Raw genomic sequence first — 19,287 nt, 5'->3', positions numbered from 1 at the left:
CACCGGTGCCCAACAGCTCTACAAACCTGTGAGCTTACTCACAGGTACACACATTATACTGTGATAACCACATTTTCATATTTTCGTCCTTTTGAAATAAGTTTTAAGATTGACCCTTTTCTACTTGTGAGGAGCATCTGTACATCAAACTGGCAGATGCATCTGGGTTTCCTCCGGTTGGATTCGTGCCATATCAATTCAATAATGCTGCCCAGCAGAAGCAGTGCACTGTCTGCACTATGCTCATTCTCACCTGCACAAGCAGTTAACAAGCGGCTTAATTGCCAATACCTGCAAACAGGCTGCAAACATGGGCCGCACAGCAAGGGAGGGAAAATGCAAAGGCAATGGCTGCTCCCAGCATGCGAACTCCTGGCTCTCTGAGCAAGACTTCACTGTCCTTCTTGATAGTGCCCGTGACAAATAAGGTGGCCTTTTTGACCAGAAACCAAGCTCGCTTGCCATATTTGGGTCCAGGCCTCCTGCATGTAGATCACCGAGCGCATCTACACTGCCTCAGAAACCCAACCCCACAGTAAGCTGTGACACAAGGGCCATGACTGGAAGATAGCCATCAAGGCACTGCAGAATGAGATTACAAATGCTGCAGCCTTTACATTTTTCAATCTGACAGTTTAAAGCATTGCAAATATTGTCATTGGAACCCACACTTAGTAATGACGCAGATAGAATTGAAAAAAACCTATCAGAGTGGCATTTTTTTTAAATGGGTAGATCAACATCTGCATTGCACATGTGTCAGAAACCTTAACATTTTTATTATACAACTCGACTCGATTGTGCAAATTTGATTTTGTAACGTTTTCTATCCATCCAAAGTGAGCGTGGGAGTGTAGCAGTGTTTCAGCGCGCGAATCCTGCAGCCCTGCGGCAGTATTGCAGTGGGATCATTGTTAATTCTGGAATCAATTCTCTCTATAGGGGAGAGAGTGAAAATATGCAGATTTCGGATCGTAAGGGATGTACTTCACTTACAGAAACTGTCATCAGGGTGTTAAGCTATAAAACAGTGCAAAGGAACATTGTAACAGCACACTATGTGGATACAGGACAGCTGATGTAGTATTTAATGTGTCATGGTGAATAGACCCTGCCAATAGATCTTCACAGAAAAAAGCCTGTATACAACAGGGCCTGCAGTAGTACCAGTGATGGGTGGGGTATGCGGGGGCAACATAATGGAATCCATTTGGAAAAAGCATGTCGACCGACATCAGACAGAAACAACCTTCTGCTGCAGAGCTCCGAGGAGATGCACATCAACTTGTACCTGTTGGCAAGTACCTGCTGCTTCTTGATTCATTGAACAGCTAATATGAACAAGTCAATGCCCTCACACAGAGAACACCAATTTTTCACGTCATTACTTTCAAAGTAATACGCTTGTAAGCCTCTGAGCCAGCTGGTCACGGGTTCCAGCCTCACTCCAAAGACTTGAACACAGAATCTAGGCTGACACTCCCAGTGCAGTGCTGGAGAGGTGCTACACTGTCAGATGAGACGAGGCCCCAGCTGGCCCTTGCGTTCAATTTCTAGCCTGCAGTCTTTAAAATATGAGTTGATAGTCAATGTATTACTTTTGGACAGGAAAATTAGATCCCAGTAGTTTTTATGTCCCCAATAGGCTGAAAAGCATCTTTGGAGGCAAGAGCCTGTCAGTTCTGGTGCCAAGACTCATTTGTTTCAGCCTAATGAGCTAATTTTATTTGCAGGTGCACAGCCTCTATTAAAAATCTAATGTTTTGATAGTGTAGTAACCACTAACCTCACAGAATTCAGGCTTTGCTGATCTCATTGTATTTTATGGTAATACAACTTGCAGATGACAGTATTTTTTTTAAAGCAGCAATTTTCTTCCACTAATTGCTGACTCTGTTGTGTCACTTACCGAGCTGGATAATGATTGATTGCGGTCCAGGTTACCGTTTCTTAGAGCCCAGTTGGAAGAGACAATCTCAACACTGTACAATGCCATGTCCAGCAAGTCCGCCCAGCCCTGGAACAATGAGATGTGCTTAGTGGTGTTGTCAGCATCGTCTGACCCATCTGGAATGTTTTCAACAAGGTGGACCCTGAAGAGAAATGCAGAATTGCTTCAGGACCTCCTCCTAATTCTCAAGGAACGATGTAAAAAAAAAATTACTTTCCTTTCACTTGAACTGGAAAATTCCCAATTTAATTTTCAGGACTATAGATATGGTCAGCACGGAGTGCATCAACCTCAAATTTTTAATCAGCCTGCCCTGAGTCACACACATGCGTATCTGGTAATACACTCATAAATTATTGAACACCAGATATTGAGTAAAAAGCCATGCGATGTGCAGAACTGTTCTCTCGTGGAAAGATGCAGGCAAGGACTAGAATCACAAAACAAGGACTGAAATACAGACAAGAAAAATGCTTGAAGTTACAAGAGTGCCTGTCAACCTTTCTGTTTTAGGGAATGAGTGGTGTCACATTGCAACGAGGAGATAAGAGGGGGCGATTTTAAACCTACGCACCCCGTGGAAACGTTCTAATTGCCCAAGTTGCTTACCCGTGCCGGAGCCATTGAGGGCGGACAGCTTTCTATTTTATCCTCCTCTTCTGAGCAGGCGGCATGGACACCCGCCCAAAGCCGGCAGGGTCCTTCTTAACCTGTGCATGTCAGGTCCCAATGACATCACTGGGTCCCAGCTGCAATTTTTTACAAGGCAGCCTTAGCGAGAAGCGGCAGTGAATTTCCCACTCAGGCCAACCCAGCGAGGAGGTGGACTGGGGCCAGAAGAGGCCCAAAAGAGTAAGGGGCCAAAATTGCCCCTTCCCTCAAAGCCTGTTACCGCTGGAAATTGGCGGTCACGTTGCGGAGTGCAATGGCCGCCGATTTTTAGTCGAACGGTCGTCATTTTGAAAATTCCGCTCCTGTGGTATCCCAGCGGTGACCCGTTCCGCCCATTACTGCTCTGTTGCTGCTGATGCGTCCTAAGTGAATCATCAGAGCACGCACTGCCGATGTGCCCCCCCTCTCCCAAATGGAAAATTATGCCGAGAAAATCTTGCTACCGCCGCTTGGTGCCACCAGCAGCTTTTTTTGCCGGTCCACTGTGCTGGGAGTGTTTCTAAAATGACGGTGCGGCTGCCATCTTATTTTTTTGTGTCGGCCGACTGTCATTTTGGGCCAACAATTATGCCCCCGGGCTGGGCCGGGCCGCCAACAAGCGGCCTGGCACCTCCTCTTGAGTGTCAGGCCGCTGGCCCAGCCGAAACCCTCGGGCGTCCTGCTATCGAAAGGGTGAGAAGAGATCGCAGCAGAGGAGGTCTAAAAAGGAACGATTTGCATTTCTATAGCGCCTTCCACGACCACCGGACGTCCCAAAAGCGCTTCACAGCCAATGAAGTACTTTTTGAAGTGTAGTCACTTCTGTAAGGTAGGAAACTCGCCTGCCAATTTGTGCACAGCAAGCTCCTACAAGCAGCAATGCGATAATCAGTTCTTTAGTGATGTTAATTGAGAATAAAATATTGGCCAGGACATTGGCGAGAACTCTTCTTCGAAAAAGTGAAATAGGAAGGGGCCAAAAATTTCTCCCCTCCATGAGCTCCATGACCACCTCTAAGAGGCTGGAATGGAGCAGAGAGGCCTTTCTGACCATGGGCGGACCCCCTCTTGGGTATCAGGCCACTGGCCCGGCCGAAACCCTCCCTGGTGGCCCAGTTGACCAAATTAAAAACTTTGCAGAGTTCGCAGAGGCCCTCCCCTTTAACTGAAGGGGAGAGACGTTGTGATGCACCAGTGCGGCCCGACACGTCTGCGTCGCGCTGATGACTCGGAGTGACGGCCGTTCCGACCCACCTGCACTTCCGCCCCACTGACGACACGACATCCGCCCTGACCGAAAAAAAATTCCAAGTCTTAAGTTTCTCCGGATTCTCCGCCCTATGGATCGGGGCGGAGAAATACTTTTTTAAAAAAAACAGTAGGCGCGCCCCGTTTGGGGCGGGACTCAAATTCGTCCCCGAGAACTCCTGCTCCTCCTGGCACCACAAAAGAAGTTTAACACTTTATTTTTAAACTTAGGGGCCGAAATTGCCCCCCCCCTGCCAAAAACATGGTGCACTTACCCTGTTTTGAATGTTTTCTCCGCCGCGGTAGACGTGGTGGCCTCTTGTGTGAAATTCCGCTCTTTGGCTTTTTTTTCGAGCGGCCCGGAAGTCAATCATAATGTGGGCAGCGGTGAGCGGAAGTTCGGTAAGTAGAGGGGTGGGTGTGGGGGACCTGACCCATCCACCTCCATGGCACGAACCTGGTATTGCAGTACTTCCAGGAACGGTGCAGTGGCTCTAGGCCTTTTGGCTGGGAGCATTGGCGCAGAGTGATCCTTGACTGGTGCAGGGTGACCTCTGGCGTTTGTGACTTGACAAAGAATTGGAAACGATTGGCTACGAATTTATATAAAAAAAAAGTAGAGGGGTGGGCGGGATGTCTGCCGCTGTCACTCACCAGTGTAGCGCTGATGACGTCATCACGCTGCCGTGTCACCACTTCTCTCCCCTTCACTTAAAAGGGAGAGCTGCTGCGATCGGTCCACTGCAAACAAACCCGACACTTAACTGATCCAGGAGGGAGGTCAGCCGGCCCGATTAAAATGAAGTTCGGGAGTTAAAATAGCACGGGTCTCACCTTTGGAGCAGCAGGTGAGTTTCTAACTCCGACTGCTGCTGACCCGCCCTAAACTGTCCCCGGGTTAAAATTGGGGCAAAGACCTTGGCTTAAAGTTTTAAAACAAAGGTAAATGGTATCGCACTTCTCTTTCTTCACTGGTCTGCAAGAGTCGCAAGCGATGGGGGAGCTCGTAGCCTCGGGCTTGGCAAATGACTTCACGGGCTACATTTTATGCCTGTTTGGATAATTACATTATACATGTCCATTGCCAACCTGGAAATATAATCTTGACAGGCAGTACAGTCAGATTCATTAGTACTGTTCACTCAGCAGCAAGATTTACTCAATAAGGAATAGTTTCTGCGACACGAACACAAGTCTTTTGGAGCCATCAGTCTGCAGATATGAACCTCGATTTTCCACTCCAAGTCGATGGGTGGCAGGCGTATGGTGGGATGGGGTGGGACAGGCGAGCGCCTTCCACTGACGGACTCGCCGTTGTCCCCAGTAACCTTTCTGCAGTCATCTCCATCGCAATATTTTAGGCAGGCTCACGGCGGTGTTGCTGAATGCGGCTGGGAGTTGCTGGGCCACAACAGTGATAAGAAACAGCATGCTACTTAAAGGGGCTAGGCATCTCCAGAAGCAGCTTTGTTGTGGAGCAGATTGAAGCTCAGACAGAATGGCAGCAAGGGTAGTTTCAGCGCAAAGATTCCTTCAATCTTTGGAACCTGAAATAACAGTTATGCTGGCCTAAGTCAGGGCGGGGATTGAGGATATGGAGTAGGTCAACCAATGGAACAGCCCTTGCACTATGGAGAAAGTTAGTATAATGAATGTATTGACTCAAAAGACTTGATACTGTAAACTGCCTCAGGTGTAAACCTGATCCAAATTTATTCGCGCTCAAAGTAACCCCCATGACATGGTACCCGCACTTATATACCAGTGACCGCACACGCGCACATACAGCCGGATGACCTCTGACAGTGGCACCCCCTGGTGACCCCAAGCATAAATACATAACAACATCCCCTTTCAAGATCTTAATATCGGTCTTTTTACAAATTAAGACGGTCTGGGACTTTCCTCTCACAAGTTGATCGTCTCAGTTCAACTTCAGTTCTAGGTGAGTGTTCTGAGTCAGTTGTGACTGAAGGCTGAGTAACCGATCTGATGGGAGAGGTAATGACCACTTCAGAGACTGGAGGTCCAGTTTCAATAATGACAGCAAAGTCCTCTGATGAATGAACACTGGTTGGTTGGTCACTGACTGCATCTTCCTCAAGCGGTTCCAGTTCATCCATGTGTCGCAGTTTTATCTGATCAACATGTTTCTACATATTTGTCCATTCTTGAGCACAACAATTAACACTCTGTTACCCTCCTTGGCTGTAACAGTACCATCGATCCACTTTGGACCTTGACCATAGTTCAGTACATAAAGCGAATCGATGACCGAGATGTCACGTGACACGGCAACATGATCATGATACCCTTGCTGACTATGACGTCTATTTTCAACACGATCATTCAAATCGGGATGAACGAGAGAGAGCTTGGTCTCAAGATTTCTCTTCATTGGTAGTTCAGCAGGGGAGACTTCAGTAAGCATATGAGGTCTGTGGCTTGTGATCCATTTCAAGTTCAAAACGAAGACCAAACAGGTACTGATGCATCTTTTTGACCCCATACACACAGGCCAAAGTTTCTTTCTCTAACATACTGTAAGCTCTTTCCACCTTTGACAAACTTCTCAAAGCATACGCAACAGGTTGTAGCTTACCCGACTCATTTGCCAACCCCATATGATGAAGCATCACCGACCAATACAAGACACTTACACGGATCATAATGAACAAGCAACTTATTTGAACAGAGCAGATTCTTAGCTTTCTCAAAGGCTTTATCTTGAGACATACCCCAGACCCAGTTGTCGCCTTTTCTGAGTAACATGTGCAGTGGCTCCAACAAAGTGCTCAATCTGGGTAAGAAATTACCAAAGTAGTTGAGTAGCCCAAGGAATGAATGCAGCTCCGTCACATTCTGAGGCCTGGGTGCATTTTTGATGGCCTTGGTTTTCGAATCAGTAGGCCTGATGCCATCAGCAGCAATCTTCCTCCCCAGGAATTCGACTTCAGGTGCCATGAAGACACACTTTGAACATTTCAGCCTGAGTCCCTTTTTGTCCAGACGATGTAAGACTTCTTCAAGATTGTTCAGATGTTCAGCAGTGTCATGCCCTGTGACCAGAATGTCATCTTGAAACATGGCAGTTCTAGGAAAGGACTTCAGTAGACTTTCCATATTCCCCTGAAATATGGCTGCAGCCAAATGAATTACAAAAGGACACCTATTGTAGGCAAACAGTCTATTATGAGTGTTGATGCAGGTGAGTTTTTTAGAAATGTCGACACGCTCCTGTGTCATATAGGCTGATGTCAGATCTAGTTTAGTGAATGACTTTCTACCAGCTAGCATGGCGAACAGGTCATCAGCCTTTGGTAACGGGTACTAATCCTGTTTCGAAAATCGGTGAATCGTAACCTTGTAGTCTCCACAAATCCGGACAGTGCCATCACTCTTCAACACAGGAACAATGGAACTGACCCACTCATTAAACTCGACCGATGATATGACCCCTTAACGTTGGAGTCTGTCAAGCTCAATTTCAATCTTCTACCTCATCATGTAGGGAACAGACCGAGCTTTATGATAGACAGGCCTTGCATCAGAATCCAAGTGAATCTGCACCTTGGCTCCAGTAAAATTACCAATGCCCAGTTCAAACAAAGAGGAAACTTCTTCAACACTTGAGCACATGAAGTGTCATCCACCGATGACAACGCTTTGATATCATTCCAATTCCACTTGATTTTCTCGAGCCAATTCTCGAACAGCGTTGGACCATTACCTGGGACAATCCATAATGGTAGATCATGAACCACACCATCATATGACACCTTGACTACTGCACTGCCAATCACCGGTATGAGTTCCTTGGTGTAAGTATGCAACTTGGCATTGACTGAACTCAGCTTAGGCTTCACAGCCTCAGTGTCCCACAGCTTGTCGAATGTCCTTTGGCTCATTATCGACTGACTTGCACCCGTGTCCAGCTCCATTGATACAGGCACGCCATTCAGCTTCACATTAACGATTATCGGCTGGCTCCTTCCCAAGAATGAATACAGACCATACACTTCCTCTTCGGGTTGTGTATCCGGGCCAGCACTGGACTGGTCACCATCAGCAATGTGATGAGTGGCAGCACGCTTGCTCAGTTGTGGGCACATTCTCTGAAGATGCCCCACTTTCGAACAGCCATTACAGGATTACAGGAGTACTGTTTAAACCGACATTGATGAGACCGATGATTGCCCCCACAATGCCAACAGGGTGAAATCGGATTCGTACCAGTTGGCAGACTTTGAGCAGCTATAGGTTTCACAGAAGCAGTCGAGTAGGCCCTGCCATAAGCAGCTCTGCCAAACGACAATCACAGTCTTATTTACAGTACATGCCGTGGAGCTCCGACTCTTCGATGATATCTGCCTCAAATTATCATCAGCCGTCATGCATGCCTGGGCAGTCGCGATGGCCTTGCTCAAATCTAGCTTCTCTTTGGCCAATAACTTCCGAAGAATCACATCATGGTTGATGCCTATCAGGAAGAAATCTCGCAGCATGTCTTCCAACACGTTCCCGAACTTACACGGCACAGCAAGACGTCGCAGGTCGCCGACGAATCCCGACACATCCTGGCCCTCAGCATGAACATGCGTGTAGAAGCAACAGTGTGAGATGATGATCCCTTCTTTTGGCTTCAGATGGTCACGCATCAAAGCACACAAATCCCCATATTCTTTGTCCGTTGGACGTAAAGGCAAGAGAAGATTCTTCATGAGGCCATAAATTTTTGGACCACAAACGATGAGGAAAACCGCCCTGCGCCGAACTGCATCAGACTCTTCCTCCATTTTGTTGGCCACAAAATACTGATCCAGGCGGTCGATAAAATCCGTCCAATCCGCGAATCTCTCCAGAATTCCAATAGTGCCCATTGTACGTGCGAAGGTTCTTAAGTTACCTCGTCACCAAATGTAATGAATGTAATGACTCAAAAAACTTGTTGCTATAAACGGCCTCAGGTGTAAACCTGATCCAACTTTATTCGCGCCCAAAGTAACCCCCGTGACATGGTACTCACGCTTATATACCAGTGACCACGCACGCACGCGTACAGCCCGATGACCTCCAACAGTGGCGCCCCTTGGTGTCTGGTGACCCCAAGCATAAATACATAACAGTTAGCCTGGAAGTAAATGCCCTCTCCAGTTATGGTAATCAGGTTCAACACTGTGTGCACCATCCACAAGATCTGGGAACATCTGAAGGAAGCTACCAACAGTACCATTCACCAGGTACATCGCACGAGTAAACAAAGTTTTGGCTGTCAGTATGTGACCCAATTTTTGCTAGCCCAAGGTAAGCCCATTATATGGCTGTCGGCCATGTCTAGAACATGAACTTTTCATCATCAACAAATTGTTCCGCCAGAGGGACAAATACAAGACATCGTGGCAACACCTTTGCTCCTGCTCAACTATGTCATCGTCCGAGCCAGGGATCGCAAGGACCTGCGCATCACCCGTGCCATGGCAGGAGCTGACGACTGCTGGACGGACCACCGCCTAATCCGATCCATCATCAATATTAACATAGCCCCAAAGTGGAGGGGACAGCAGAAGCAGTGCCGCAATAAAGTCAATGCCGGAGCACTCAAAGACTCAGCTAAGAGAGCCCTATACAATCAGCGCCTCACAGCTAACCTGGCGTGCCTTGATGACCCCGAGACGCAGAATGCCCTCCAGGCCTCCATAACCAGTGTCTGCAAAGAGACGCTCGGTCACTCAACCAAGAAACACCAGGACTGGTTTGATGAGAATGATCAGGAGATCCAAGAGCTAATAGATCGCAAGCGCAGGCCATTTCTGAGCTTTAAGCAACAATCCAACTCGGGAGCAGCAAAGCAGCATTACAGAAGGCTCAAGGCTGAGGTCCAACAAAAATCCTGGGACCTAAAGAACAGGTGATGGATGGAGAAAGCACAGGAGATACAGCAGCTGGCCAACAGTCATGACGTGCGAGGATTCTTCATCGCAGTCAAGGCCATCTACGGTCCAAACGCCTAAGGCCCCACCCCACTGCTGGCCAAGAACGGGGAAACACTCATCAAGGACACCAAGGCAGTCAGGGCCCGCTGGAAGGAGCACTTCGAAGATCTCACCAATCGAGACTGCCTTTGACTCGAGTGTTCTCGACTCCATCCCGCAGCATGCTACCTGCCACCACCTCAGTGAGACCTCAGCACTGCACAAGGTAGAAAAAGCCATAAGACAGTTCAAGAACAACAAGTGAAGTATGAAGGCAGTGAAGTATGGTGGAGAGGCACTGTTGGAGTGAATACATGACCTCATCACTTTCATCTGGAGGGAGGAGAGCATGCCGGGAGATCTGAGAGATGCAGTGATCGTGACCATCTTTAAAAAAGGGGACAAGTCCGACTGCGGCAACTACAGAGGAATCTCCCTGTTATCAGCCACTGGGAAAGTCATCGCTACAGTCCTCCTCAACCATCTTCTCCCCGTGGCCGAGGAGCTCCTCCCGGAGTCACAGTGTGGATTTCGTCCCCAACGGGGCACAATGGATATGATTTTTGTAGCGCGACATCTGCAGGAAAAATGCAGGGAACAGCACCAGCCCTTATACATGGCCTTCTTCGACCTTACAAAGGCCTTTGACACTGTCAACCACGAGGGTCTATGGAGCGTCCTCCTCTGTTTCGGATGCCCCCAAAAGTTGGTCAACATCCTCCGCCTGCTCCACGACGACATGCAGACCGTGATCCTTACCAACAGATCCATTACAGATCCAATCCACGTCCGGACCGGGGTCAAACAGGGCTGCGTCATCACCCCAACCCTCTTCTCAATCTTCCTCGCTGCCATGCTCCACCTCACAGTCAACAAGCTCCCCACTGGAGTGGAACTAAACTACAGAACCAGTGGGAACCTGTTCAACCTTCGTCATCTCCAGATCCAAGACCACCCCGACCTCTATTGTCGAGCTACAGTACGTGGACGACACCTGCATCTGCGCACATACAGAGGCTGCACTCCAGGACATAGTCGACGTATTTACTGACACGGACGAAAACATGGGCCTTACACTAAACATCCGTAAAACAAAGGTCCTCCACCAGCCTGTCCTCGCCGAACAGCACTGCCCCCCCTGGACAACGTGGACCATTTCCCATCCCTCGGGAGTCTCTTATCAACGAGAGCAGACATTGACGATGAGATTCACCCCGCCTCCAGTGCGCCAGTGCAGCCTTCGGCCGCCTGAGGAAAAGAGTGTTTGAAGACCAGGCCCTCAAATCTGCCATCAAGCTCATGGTCTACAGGTCTGTAGTAATACCCGCCCTCCTGTATGGTTCAGAGACATGGACCATGTACAGTAGACACCTCAAGTAGCTGGGGAAATACCACCACTGATGTCTCCGCAAGATCCTACAAATCCCCATGCGTCCTCGACCAGACCAACATCCCCAGCATTGAAGCACTGACCACACTTGATCAGCTCCGGTGGGCAGGCCACATTGTTCGCATGCCAGACATGAGACTCCCAAAGCAGGCGCTCTACTCGGAACTCCTTCTCGGCAAACGAGCCAAAGGTGGGCAGAGGAAACATTACAGGGACATCCTCAAAGCCTCCCTGACAAAGTGCAACATCCCCACTGACACCTGGGAGTTCCTGGCCAAAGACCGTCCTAAGTGGAGGAAGTGCATCCGGGAAGGCGCTGAGCACCTCAAGTCTCATCGCCGAGAGCATGCAGAAATCAATCGCAGGCAGCGGAAAGAGCGTGCGACAAACCAGTCCCACCCACCCTTTCCCTCAACGACTATCTGTCCCACCTGTGACAGGGACTGTGGTTCTCATATTGGACTGTTCAGCCACCTAAGGACTCATTTTAAAAGTGGAAGCAAGTCTTCCTCGATTCCGAGGGACTGCCTACGATGATGATGATGACACAACTTTACAATTCTTTCATTGCAAACGTTGCATATCCATATTCCAGCATGGTACACATTCAAGCTGCAACTTACAGCTGAAAATCTTAGCACATACAGGATCCACGTTCCCGGAAATTGCCCAGGCCACGGCCACTCGAATTGCACCAGTGGCAACAATCGTCCAGAGGTAAATTTCTCCCCTATGTCCAGCAGGCAGACTAATAGCTGGTGAATGGACTTCATCCATAGACGGTATTCAATGAGATGGTAAAAACGCTGCTGTCAGTGATGGGGATAGGAACAGCGATTGTTTTGGTCAACAGCGCCAAGAACCACCCATTGAGCTACCCAAGGCTGGTTTGAGGCACATATACCCTTGATATTCCAGAGTGCGGTAGTAGTATCTATCTACAAGAAAGGAGTTTTTCTAGTTTCTTGAAAACTACAGGGAATTTCACTAATGTCAATGGTTCTTTGGGATGTTGCGGCATGTACACTGGATGCTCTGAAGATCTGCAGTGTTTTCAGAAAGGAACAAGCACGTTCCAGTATCGAGCTTCCCTGAGCCTTGAACTCATCAGCAATCAGCCAATCTCTCTATTGTTTAGTGCCTAGGCTATACACTCGGCTATACACTAGTATAGCTGAAAGCATTCTTAAATAAACTGCGGTCTTTTTGAAAATGATTAACTTTGTAATATGCCAGTGATCTTTCCCTCTTTAACTGATGTATAAGTTACTGAATGGAAGAGTTAAAAAATGGATAAATTTGAAGGGTATTTTGACCTTGTATGATTGTGTAAAACAGGTGATAGCAAATCGACAGCCCGTTTTACATCTCTCCCAGTTTTTAGTTCCATTGACCGATAATTGGAAGGGAAGCTTAGCGACTGGCCGAGTCAACAGCGCATGTTTTACACTATGACTAAAGCTTCTGTCTTCATCACCCCCATATCTACATGTAAATCTTTAACCCTTGATTGCTTTGACATCCACTTAGATGTCACTTTGCAAATATTCTATTATAAATCTACCATCAGTAGCATCTAACATATGTGCGTGATTTTGTAAAACAGATGGCACTCAACTGGAACCTGAAAAAAATGCTGTTATCTTGCTGATAGTAACTCCACAAATGTTACTAATACGCAAAGGTGCAGATATTACACGAAGATTAAATGAGAGAAGTGGGTGGAATTTAACATAACAAATAACATCTGGAACAAGAAAACGCCATTGAGCGTATCGAGATCCTTATTTCCTCAGGCCATGTACAATGTAAACTATTATCAATGTTACCCGCCCCCAACCCCAAAAAATATTTCATTTTTTATGCGAAAAAGATCAAGGGGTATGGAGAGAAAGCAGGAAAGGGATACTGAGGTGATGATCAGCCATGATCTTATTGAATGGTGGTGCAGACTCGAAGGGCCGAATGGCCTACTCCTGCACCTATTTTCTATGTTTCTATGTTTCTATGAAAGATCTGCAGGACTTTTCTTCAAACTGTTGGCTAAAGTGGACTGGAAAAATAGATTAAAGTGTGGGACAGTTGATGAGCAGTGGCAGACTTTTAAGGAGATATTTCATAACTCTCAACAAAAATATATCCCAATGAGAAGGTAAGACTGTGAGAGAAGGGATAACCATCTGTGGCTAACTAAGGAAATAAGGGCATACAATGTGGCCAAGACTAGTGGGAGGCCAGAGGATTGGGAAACTTTTAAAAGCCAGCAAAGAACAACTAAAAAAATAATAAACTGAGGGAAGATAGATTATGAAAGCAAACTAACAAAAAATATAAAAACAGACAGTAAGAGTTTCGACGGGTACATAAAAAGGAAAAGAGTGACTAAAGTAAATGTTGGTCCCTTTGAGGATGAGACTGGGAAATTAATAATGGGGAACAGGGAAATGGCAGAGACTTTGAACAAATATTTTATATCGATCGTCACGGTAGAAGATACTAAAAACATCCCAATAGTGGATAATCAAGGGGCAATAGGGAGGGAGGAACATAATACAATCACTATCACTAAAGAAGTAGTACTATAGACTAAAGGCAGACAAGTCCCCTGGACCTGATGGCTTGCATCCTAGGGTCATATAACAAGTGGTTGCAGAGATAGTGGATGCATTGGTTGTAATCTACCAAAATTCCCTGGATTCTGGGGAGGTCCCAGCAGATTGGAAAACCGCAAATGTAACGCCTCCATTTTAAAAAAGAGGCAGACAGAAAGCAGGAACCTATAGACCAGTTAGCCTAACATCTGCCGTTGGGAAAATACTGGAGTCCATTATTAAGGAAGCAGTAGCAAGACATTTGGAAAAGCATGATTTACTCAAGCAGAGTCAACATGGTTTTATGAAAGAGAAATCATGTTTGACAAATTTGCTGGAGTTCTTTGAGGATGTAACGAGCAGGGTGGGTAAGGGGAATCAGTGGATGTGGTGTATTTGGATTTCTAGAAGGCATTCGATAAGGTGCCACATAAAAGGTTACTGCACAAGATAAGAGCTCACGTGGTTGGGGGTAATATATTAGCATGGATAGAGGATTGGCTAACTAACAGAAAACAGAGAGTCGGGATAAATGGGTCATTTTCCGTTGGCAAACAGTGACTAGTGGGGTGCTGCAGGGATCAGCGCTGGGGCCGCAACTATTTACAATCTATATTAATGACTTGGATGAAGAGACCGAGTGTAATGTAACAAAGTTTGCTAGTGATACAAAGATGGATGGGAGAGCAAATTGTGAGGAGGACACAAGAAATCTGCAAAGGGATATAGACAGGCTAAGTGAGTGGGCAAAAATTTGGCAGATGGAGTATAATGTGGGAAAATGTGAGGTTATCCACTTTAACAGAAAAAATAGAAAAGCAAATTATAAATTAAATTGCAAGTGCTGCAGTACAAAAGGACCTGGGGGTCCTTGTACATGAAACACAAAAAGTTAGCGTGCAGATACAGCAAGTAATCAGGAAGGCAAATGGAATGTTGGCCTTTATTGCAAGGGGGGATGGAGTATAAAAGCAGAGAAGTTCTGCTACAACTGTACAGGGTATTGGTGAGGCCACACTTAGAATACTGCCTACAGTTTTGGTCTCCGCATTTAAAGAAGGATATACTTGCATTGGAGGCTGTTCAGAGAAGGTTCACTAGGTTGATTCCGGAGATGAGGGGTTTGACTTATGAGGATAAGTTGAGTAGGTTGGGCCTATACTCATTGGAGTTCGGAAGAATGAAAGGTGATCTTTTCGAAACATATAAGATACTGAGGAGGCTCGACAAGGTGGATGCAGAGAGGATATTTCCACTCATAGGGAAACTAAAACTAGGGGACCAAGGGCTAGACTTTCCCGAGAGCCCCTCAATGCCCGATTGCCCGCCCAGAAAAACCGCTAACGCTGGCGAGAATTTCCTCTTTTAAGTTAAAAATAATCGGCCGGTGAGAAAATGGATCTTGCACCATTATTCTCGGCGGATTTCTCGCGGTTAAGGCTAAGTAAAACGTACTATTTTTTAAAATTTAGTCCAAGGCTGCGGTTAGGCCTAGGGAGGGGGGGAAAGTTTTTTAAAACTCACAAAAAAAAAAATTTAAAAATCATTCCCAAGACAGTTTTAAAGCTAATCGCCCTTTTACAATTAAAAATAAGTACATAAATAACCTTTAACTTACCATTCTTTGCAGACTACTCACCTACCACCCTGTTTAAGCAGCTTTCACAGGTCGGTTCCCTCGGCAATCCTGATGGGCTTCCGTTGAGGCCAAACTTAAGCCCTGGCGATTTTCTTGGCATTGCACGTCGGCGGTTTGGTCCTGGTGGGCGTTTTGAGATTTGGGCGATACCATTGAAAAATTAAGGGGGAAACTTTCGCCGGGCGGAAAAGCAGCTGTACTGCCGAGAAAATCGTCGCAAACCCGCCGAAAATGAAAAGAAAGTTTAGCCCATAGTCTCAGAATAAGGGGCCGCCCCATTTAAAACTGAGATGAGGAGGAATTTCTTCTCTCAGAGGGTTGTAAATCTGTGGAATTCTCTGCCCCAGAGAGCTGTGGAGGCTGGGTCATTGAATATATTTAAGGCGGAGATAGACAGATCTTTGAGCGATACGGGAATAAAGGGTTATGGGCAGCGGGCAGGGAAGTGGAGCTGATTAGGGGGATCAAGGGGTCTGGCGAGAAAGCAGGAATGGGGTACTGAAGTTGCATGTTCAGCCATGAACTCACTGAATGGCGGTGCAGGCTAGAAGGGCCAAATGGCCTACTCCTGCACCTATTTTCTATGTTTCTATGAGTCCTTGATCAGATCAGCCATGATCTTATTAAATGGCAGAGCAGGCTCGAGGGGCCAAATGGCCTACTCCTGCTCCTATTTCTTATGTTCTTATGTATTCTCATACTTTGATTCTGTCACAGACATTTTTCTTTATGGAGTATTTCCAAAATAATCCTACAGAGGCCCATTGAAATTAACAAGTCCCCTTAAATGAATGATTACAATTGATTTTGAGGCAGCCCAATAACACGTTACATAAAGTACTATGCTTCAAATGTCAACTTGGACGACATTCACAGTACTGCTCAGATCTTGCCAAATTACATAAACTAAGCTTGTATTCGCTGGAATGTTGAGGAGTGATGCGATTGAAGTTTTTAGGGTTTTGAAAGGTATTGACAGGGTAGTTCGAGAGAAACATTTTCTGCTGGTGCGGAAGTCTTGGGCAAGGGGACATAACCTTAAAATCAGAGCGTGGTCATTCAGGGGAGAAGGTAGGAAACGCTACAAGCAAAGGGCGGTGCAAGTGTGGAACTCACTGCCACAAAAAGCAGTCGATGCTGGCTCAATTAATAATTTTAAATCTGAGATGGATAGATTTTTGCTAGACAAGTGAATCACAGGATATGGAGCCAAGGCAGGTTGATGGAGTTAAAATACAGATCAACCTTGTTCTCATTAAATGGCGGAACAGACCCGAGGCGCTGAATGGACTACTCCTGTTCCTATGTTATGTTTCAGCTGGGTTAGTAAGTGAACCACTGTGTTACACAATGGCGGGGGTGGGGTTAGAAACTGGCAGCACATAGAGGGGAAGGGGACAAATCACCCACACAATCTCATCTTCAATGGCAACATAGATGCAGTCTCAAATACTAACCCTGGAAGTGAATTCCACAGCCTCTCAACTCACTGTGTCAAAAGACTTCGCCTGCCCTCCGTTCTAAATTAGGACTGGATTTTCGGTAGTTTGCTGCCCCTCTTAGTGCCCTGGAGGGGTGGCAATGGGGGCGGAAAGCACTGCCGCCCAGGTAGCCAGCTTCCAGGGCCCCACCAGGACATTCGGTGCCGGTATCGATAGGGCGCGGAGCAGTGCCGCCTGGGAGAGGCGAGCCGGTGTGCAACGCCCCTGGTTGCGACACCGGCTGGATTTTTGGCTGCCGCCCGAACCTTAGCGCTCCGTAGAGCCCCCTGGTGGGAACGCCTGTGAAAGCAGGCATTCCTAGCTGTAACAGTCCCAGTCAGGTTAGTAATGCCGACCTCAGGTAAGTGCGATTGTTTTTTTTAATTGTTTTTTTTGGACAATTTATGTTGTTGTAGCATGAGTTATGTATTGGGAATGTTTTTGGTGGTTCCCCCTCCCCTCTGCCCAGGCCGGCTGTTAAGCTCGGGATTTTGCCTTGCTCAGCCGACCTAGCGCCCTAAAAGAGGCACGCCTGCCTTAGTGCTCTGCTCCAAACTCTGGGCCCAGCTGATGAATGTTGCGGCAGCAGACGCAAACCATTTGCCGTCACAAAATTTACCGCTCCGCCCGGGACACTGCCCCAACTGAGGCGCAGCCGAATTTCACCCCCGAAATCTTTTATATCTAACCTTGTATCTATGGCCCCTTGTTCTGACCCCTCAACTATTGGAAACAATGTGCTTCTATCAACCATGTCCCATTCTTTCATAATTTTAAGCAACTATGTTATTCTATTCGCACCACTGCAGCAAGCGTGTCTGGTTTGTGCAGAAAGATTGTATTTAAGCAGGTTGTTCAGTGGGGAATGTGGAAATGAGAACAATAACCAAGTTTAAAAATCAATAGAATCAAGAAAGAGATAAACAAGCACAAGGAAACAATTCGTCATAAAAATGTCGTGGGAGGCACCTCATTTCTGCACTCGGCATCTCAGGAGGCCATCGGATGGATAGCCAAAGGGGACATCCCTTTATAAGCTTTTTCCATCATACGAAAGTAGTATTGCAGGTGGTACTAAAATGCCACATCCCAGCTGGTCAAACAGGTCTCGACCAGTTGACAAGAGCTCGATGGCAGAGGAGAAAAGATGGAACAAGCATTTCAGTGTATTTAATTTAGTAAATATGAATATATTTTGTTTCTCCGCTGGCTCCGTGGCTGCACTTTTCTGCCCAGTGTGGTATTGAGCCAGTTGGCCGGGGAAGTTCCATGTTTGAACTCCAGCCCATGCTGTCTTATCAAATCTTAATTGCGGCAGCATTAGTAGGGCTACAATTGATCGCAACGTGCACGGGCCTGGAAGGTGAGGAATGAGCAAGTGTCCTGCTTCTGACCCCTGACCCCTGATTGAGGCTGTGCCGTGTGTGGATCTCACAGGGATAGGGCCGGGCTCTACTGTGATACTTCCTATGAACAAAAAGCATACCACTTGGATGATGTACAGGAGGACTGCCAGATTGTGTGGAAGCATACCTGCTGTATGGAGCCGTACCGTGATGCGATTCTGCGCATTCAAGAGTGGAGAGGAGATAAGAGGAGGAAAATTAGGGGAACTATATCCGTACACACGCTTCAAATAAACTCATTCTTACCGACAGTTCCTATTGCAGTTGTCCTCTGTAATGTCTTCGATGTCACTGCCGCTGCCGGGAATGTCCACAGCTGAAAATATGAGCGCAACAGAGATGGCGAAACAGCAAACTAGGGCAAAGCCTACGATGCACTTCTGCTGTGACTAAGGGAAAAACCAAAACAGAGGCGTATGAATAGTGGTTCAGTCAGAGAAAAATAATGAACAACTCAAGAGTTTTTTTATTATTAACTTTGTTGTAGGAGGTAGGCACCTTTAGAATATACCAGAATACTAGGCATTAGGCACCTGCTAGATATATCTAAATGCATATAAGTTTAAAGTGGCCACACATAAAATGGCTGCCCAGGCACGATGGGAAATCAGGTAGTCAAGCTGTGAACTGTTGAATGTTCAATGACCGAGCAATAACCCTGTGAGGCCCACTATAGGAATGCCTTGGATGCAGGATAAGAATAATGAGGAGAGAACCCATCTCCCGTATTCAAGGCCATAAACCAATTAATTCCCCAGGAAGAAAGAGATAAGAGAACCCATCTCCTGTAAACAAGGTTATAAACTAATTATTTCTCCAAGAAGAAAGAACTAGTGAGAGAACCTATATCAATCAGCCCAAGCTGACAAGAGACGAACACATGGTTCCTGAGACATAAGGGGAATTCTATTGGGTTAAAAGAACCTATATGTAATCTATAATCGTTGTGATTGGCTTG

The 19,287-nt window shown here is 46.6% G+C and overlaps 1 protein-coding gene across 3 annotated transcripts in view; it reads right to left on the bottom strand.

Annotated features, from left to right (window-relative positions):
• pld5 (phospholipase D family member 5) overlaps positions 1–18,665 on the bottom strand; it is a 109,565-nt gene extending 90,900 nt beyond the window's left edge. For 2 of the 3 annotated variants that reach the window (XM_070889235.1, XM_070889237.1), the window contains exons 1-2: positions 4,126–4,412; positions 1,910–2,017 (exon numbers count right to left, since the gene is read on the bottom strand). In XM_070889235.1, the coding sequence (XP_070745336.1) occupies positions 1,910–2,017; positions 4,126–4,224 (207 nt within the window). In that variant the 5' untranslated portion in view covers positions 4,225–4,412. Of the gene's footprint in view, positions 1–1,909; positions 2,094–4,125; positions 4,413–18,575 lie in introns of those variants that run through there. The other variant, XM_070889238.1, reaches the window with a different exon arrangement.
• Positions 18,666–19,287: the final 622 nt, after the last annotated feature.

This window comes from Pristiophorus japonicus, chromosome 9 (assembly GCF_044704955.1).
Source record: "Pristiophorus japonicus isolate sPriJap1 chromosome 9, sPriJap1.hap1, whole genome shotgun sequence".
Classification (NCBI taxonomy): domain Eukaryota; kingdom Metazoa; phylum Chordata; class Chondrichthyes; family Pristiophoridae; genus Pristiophorus; species Pristiophorus japonicus.
The sequence above is the reverse complement of the archived record's forward strand: the minus strand, read 5'-3'. Positions and strand labels throughout refer to the sequence as shown.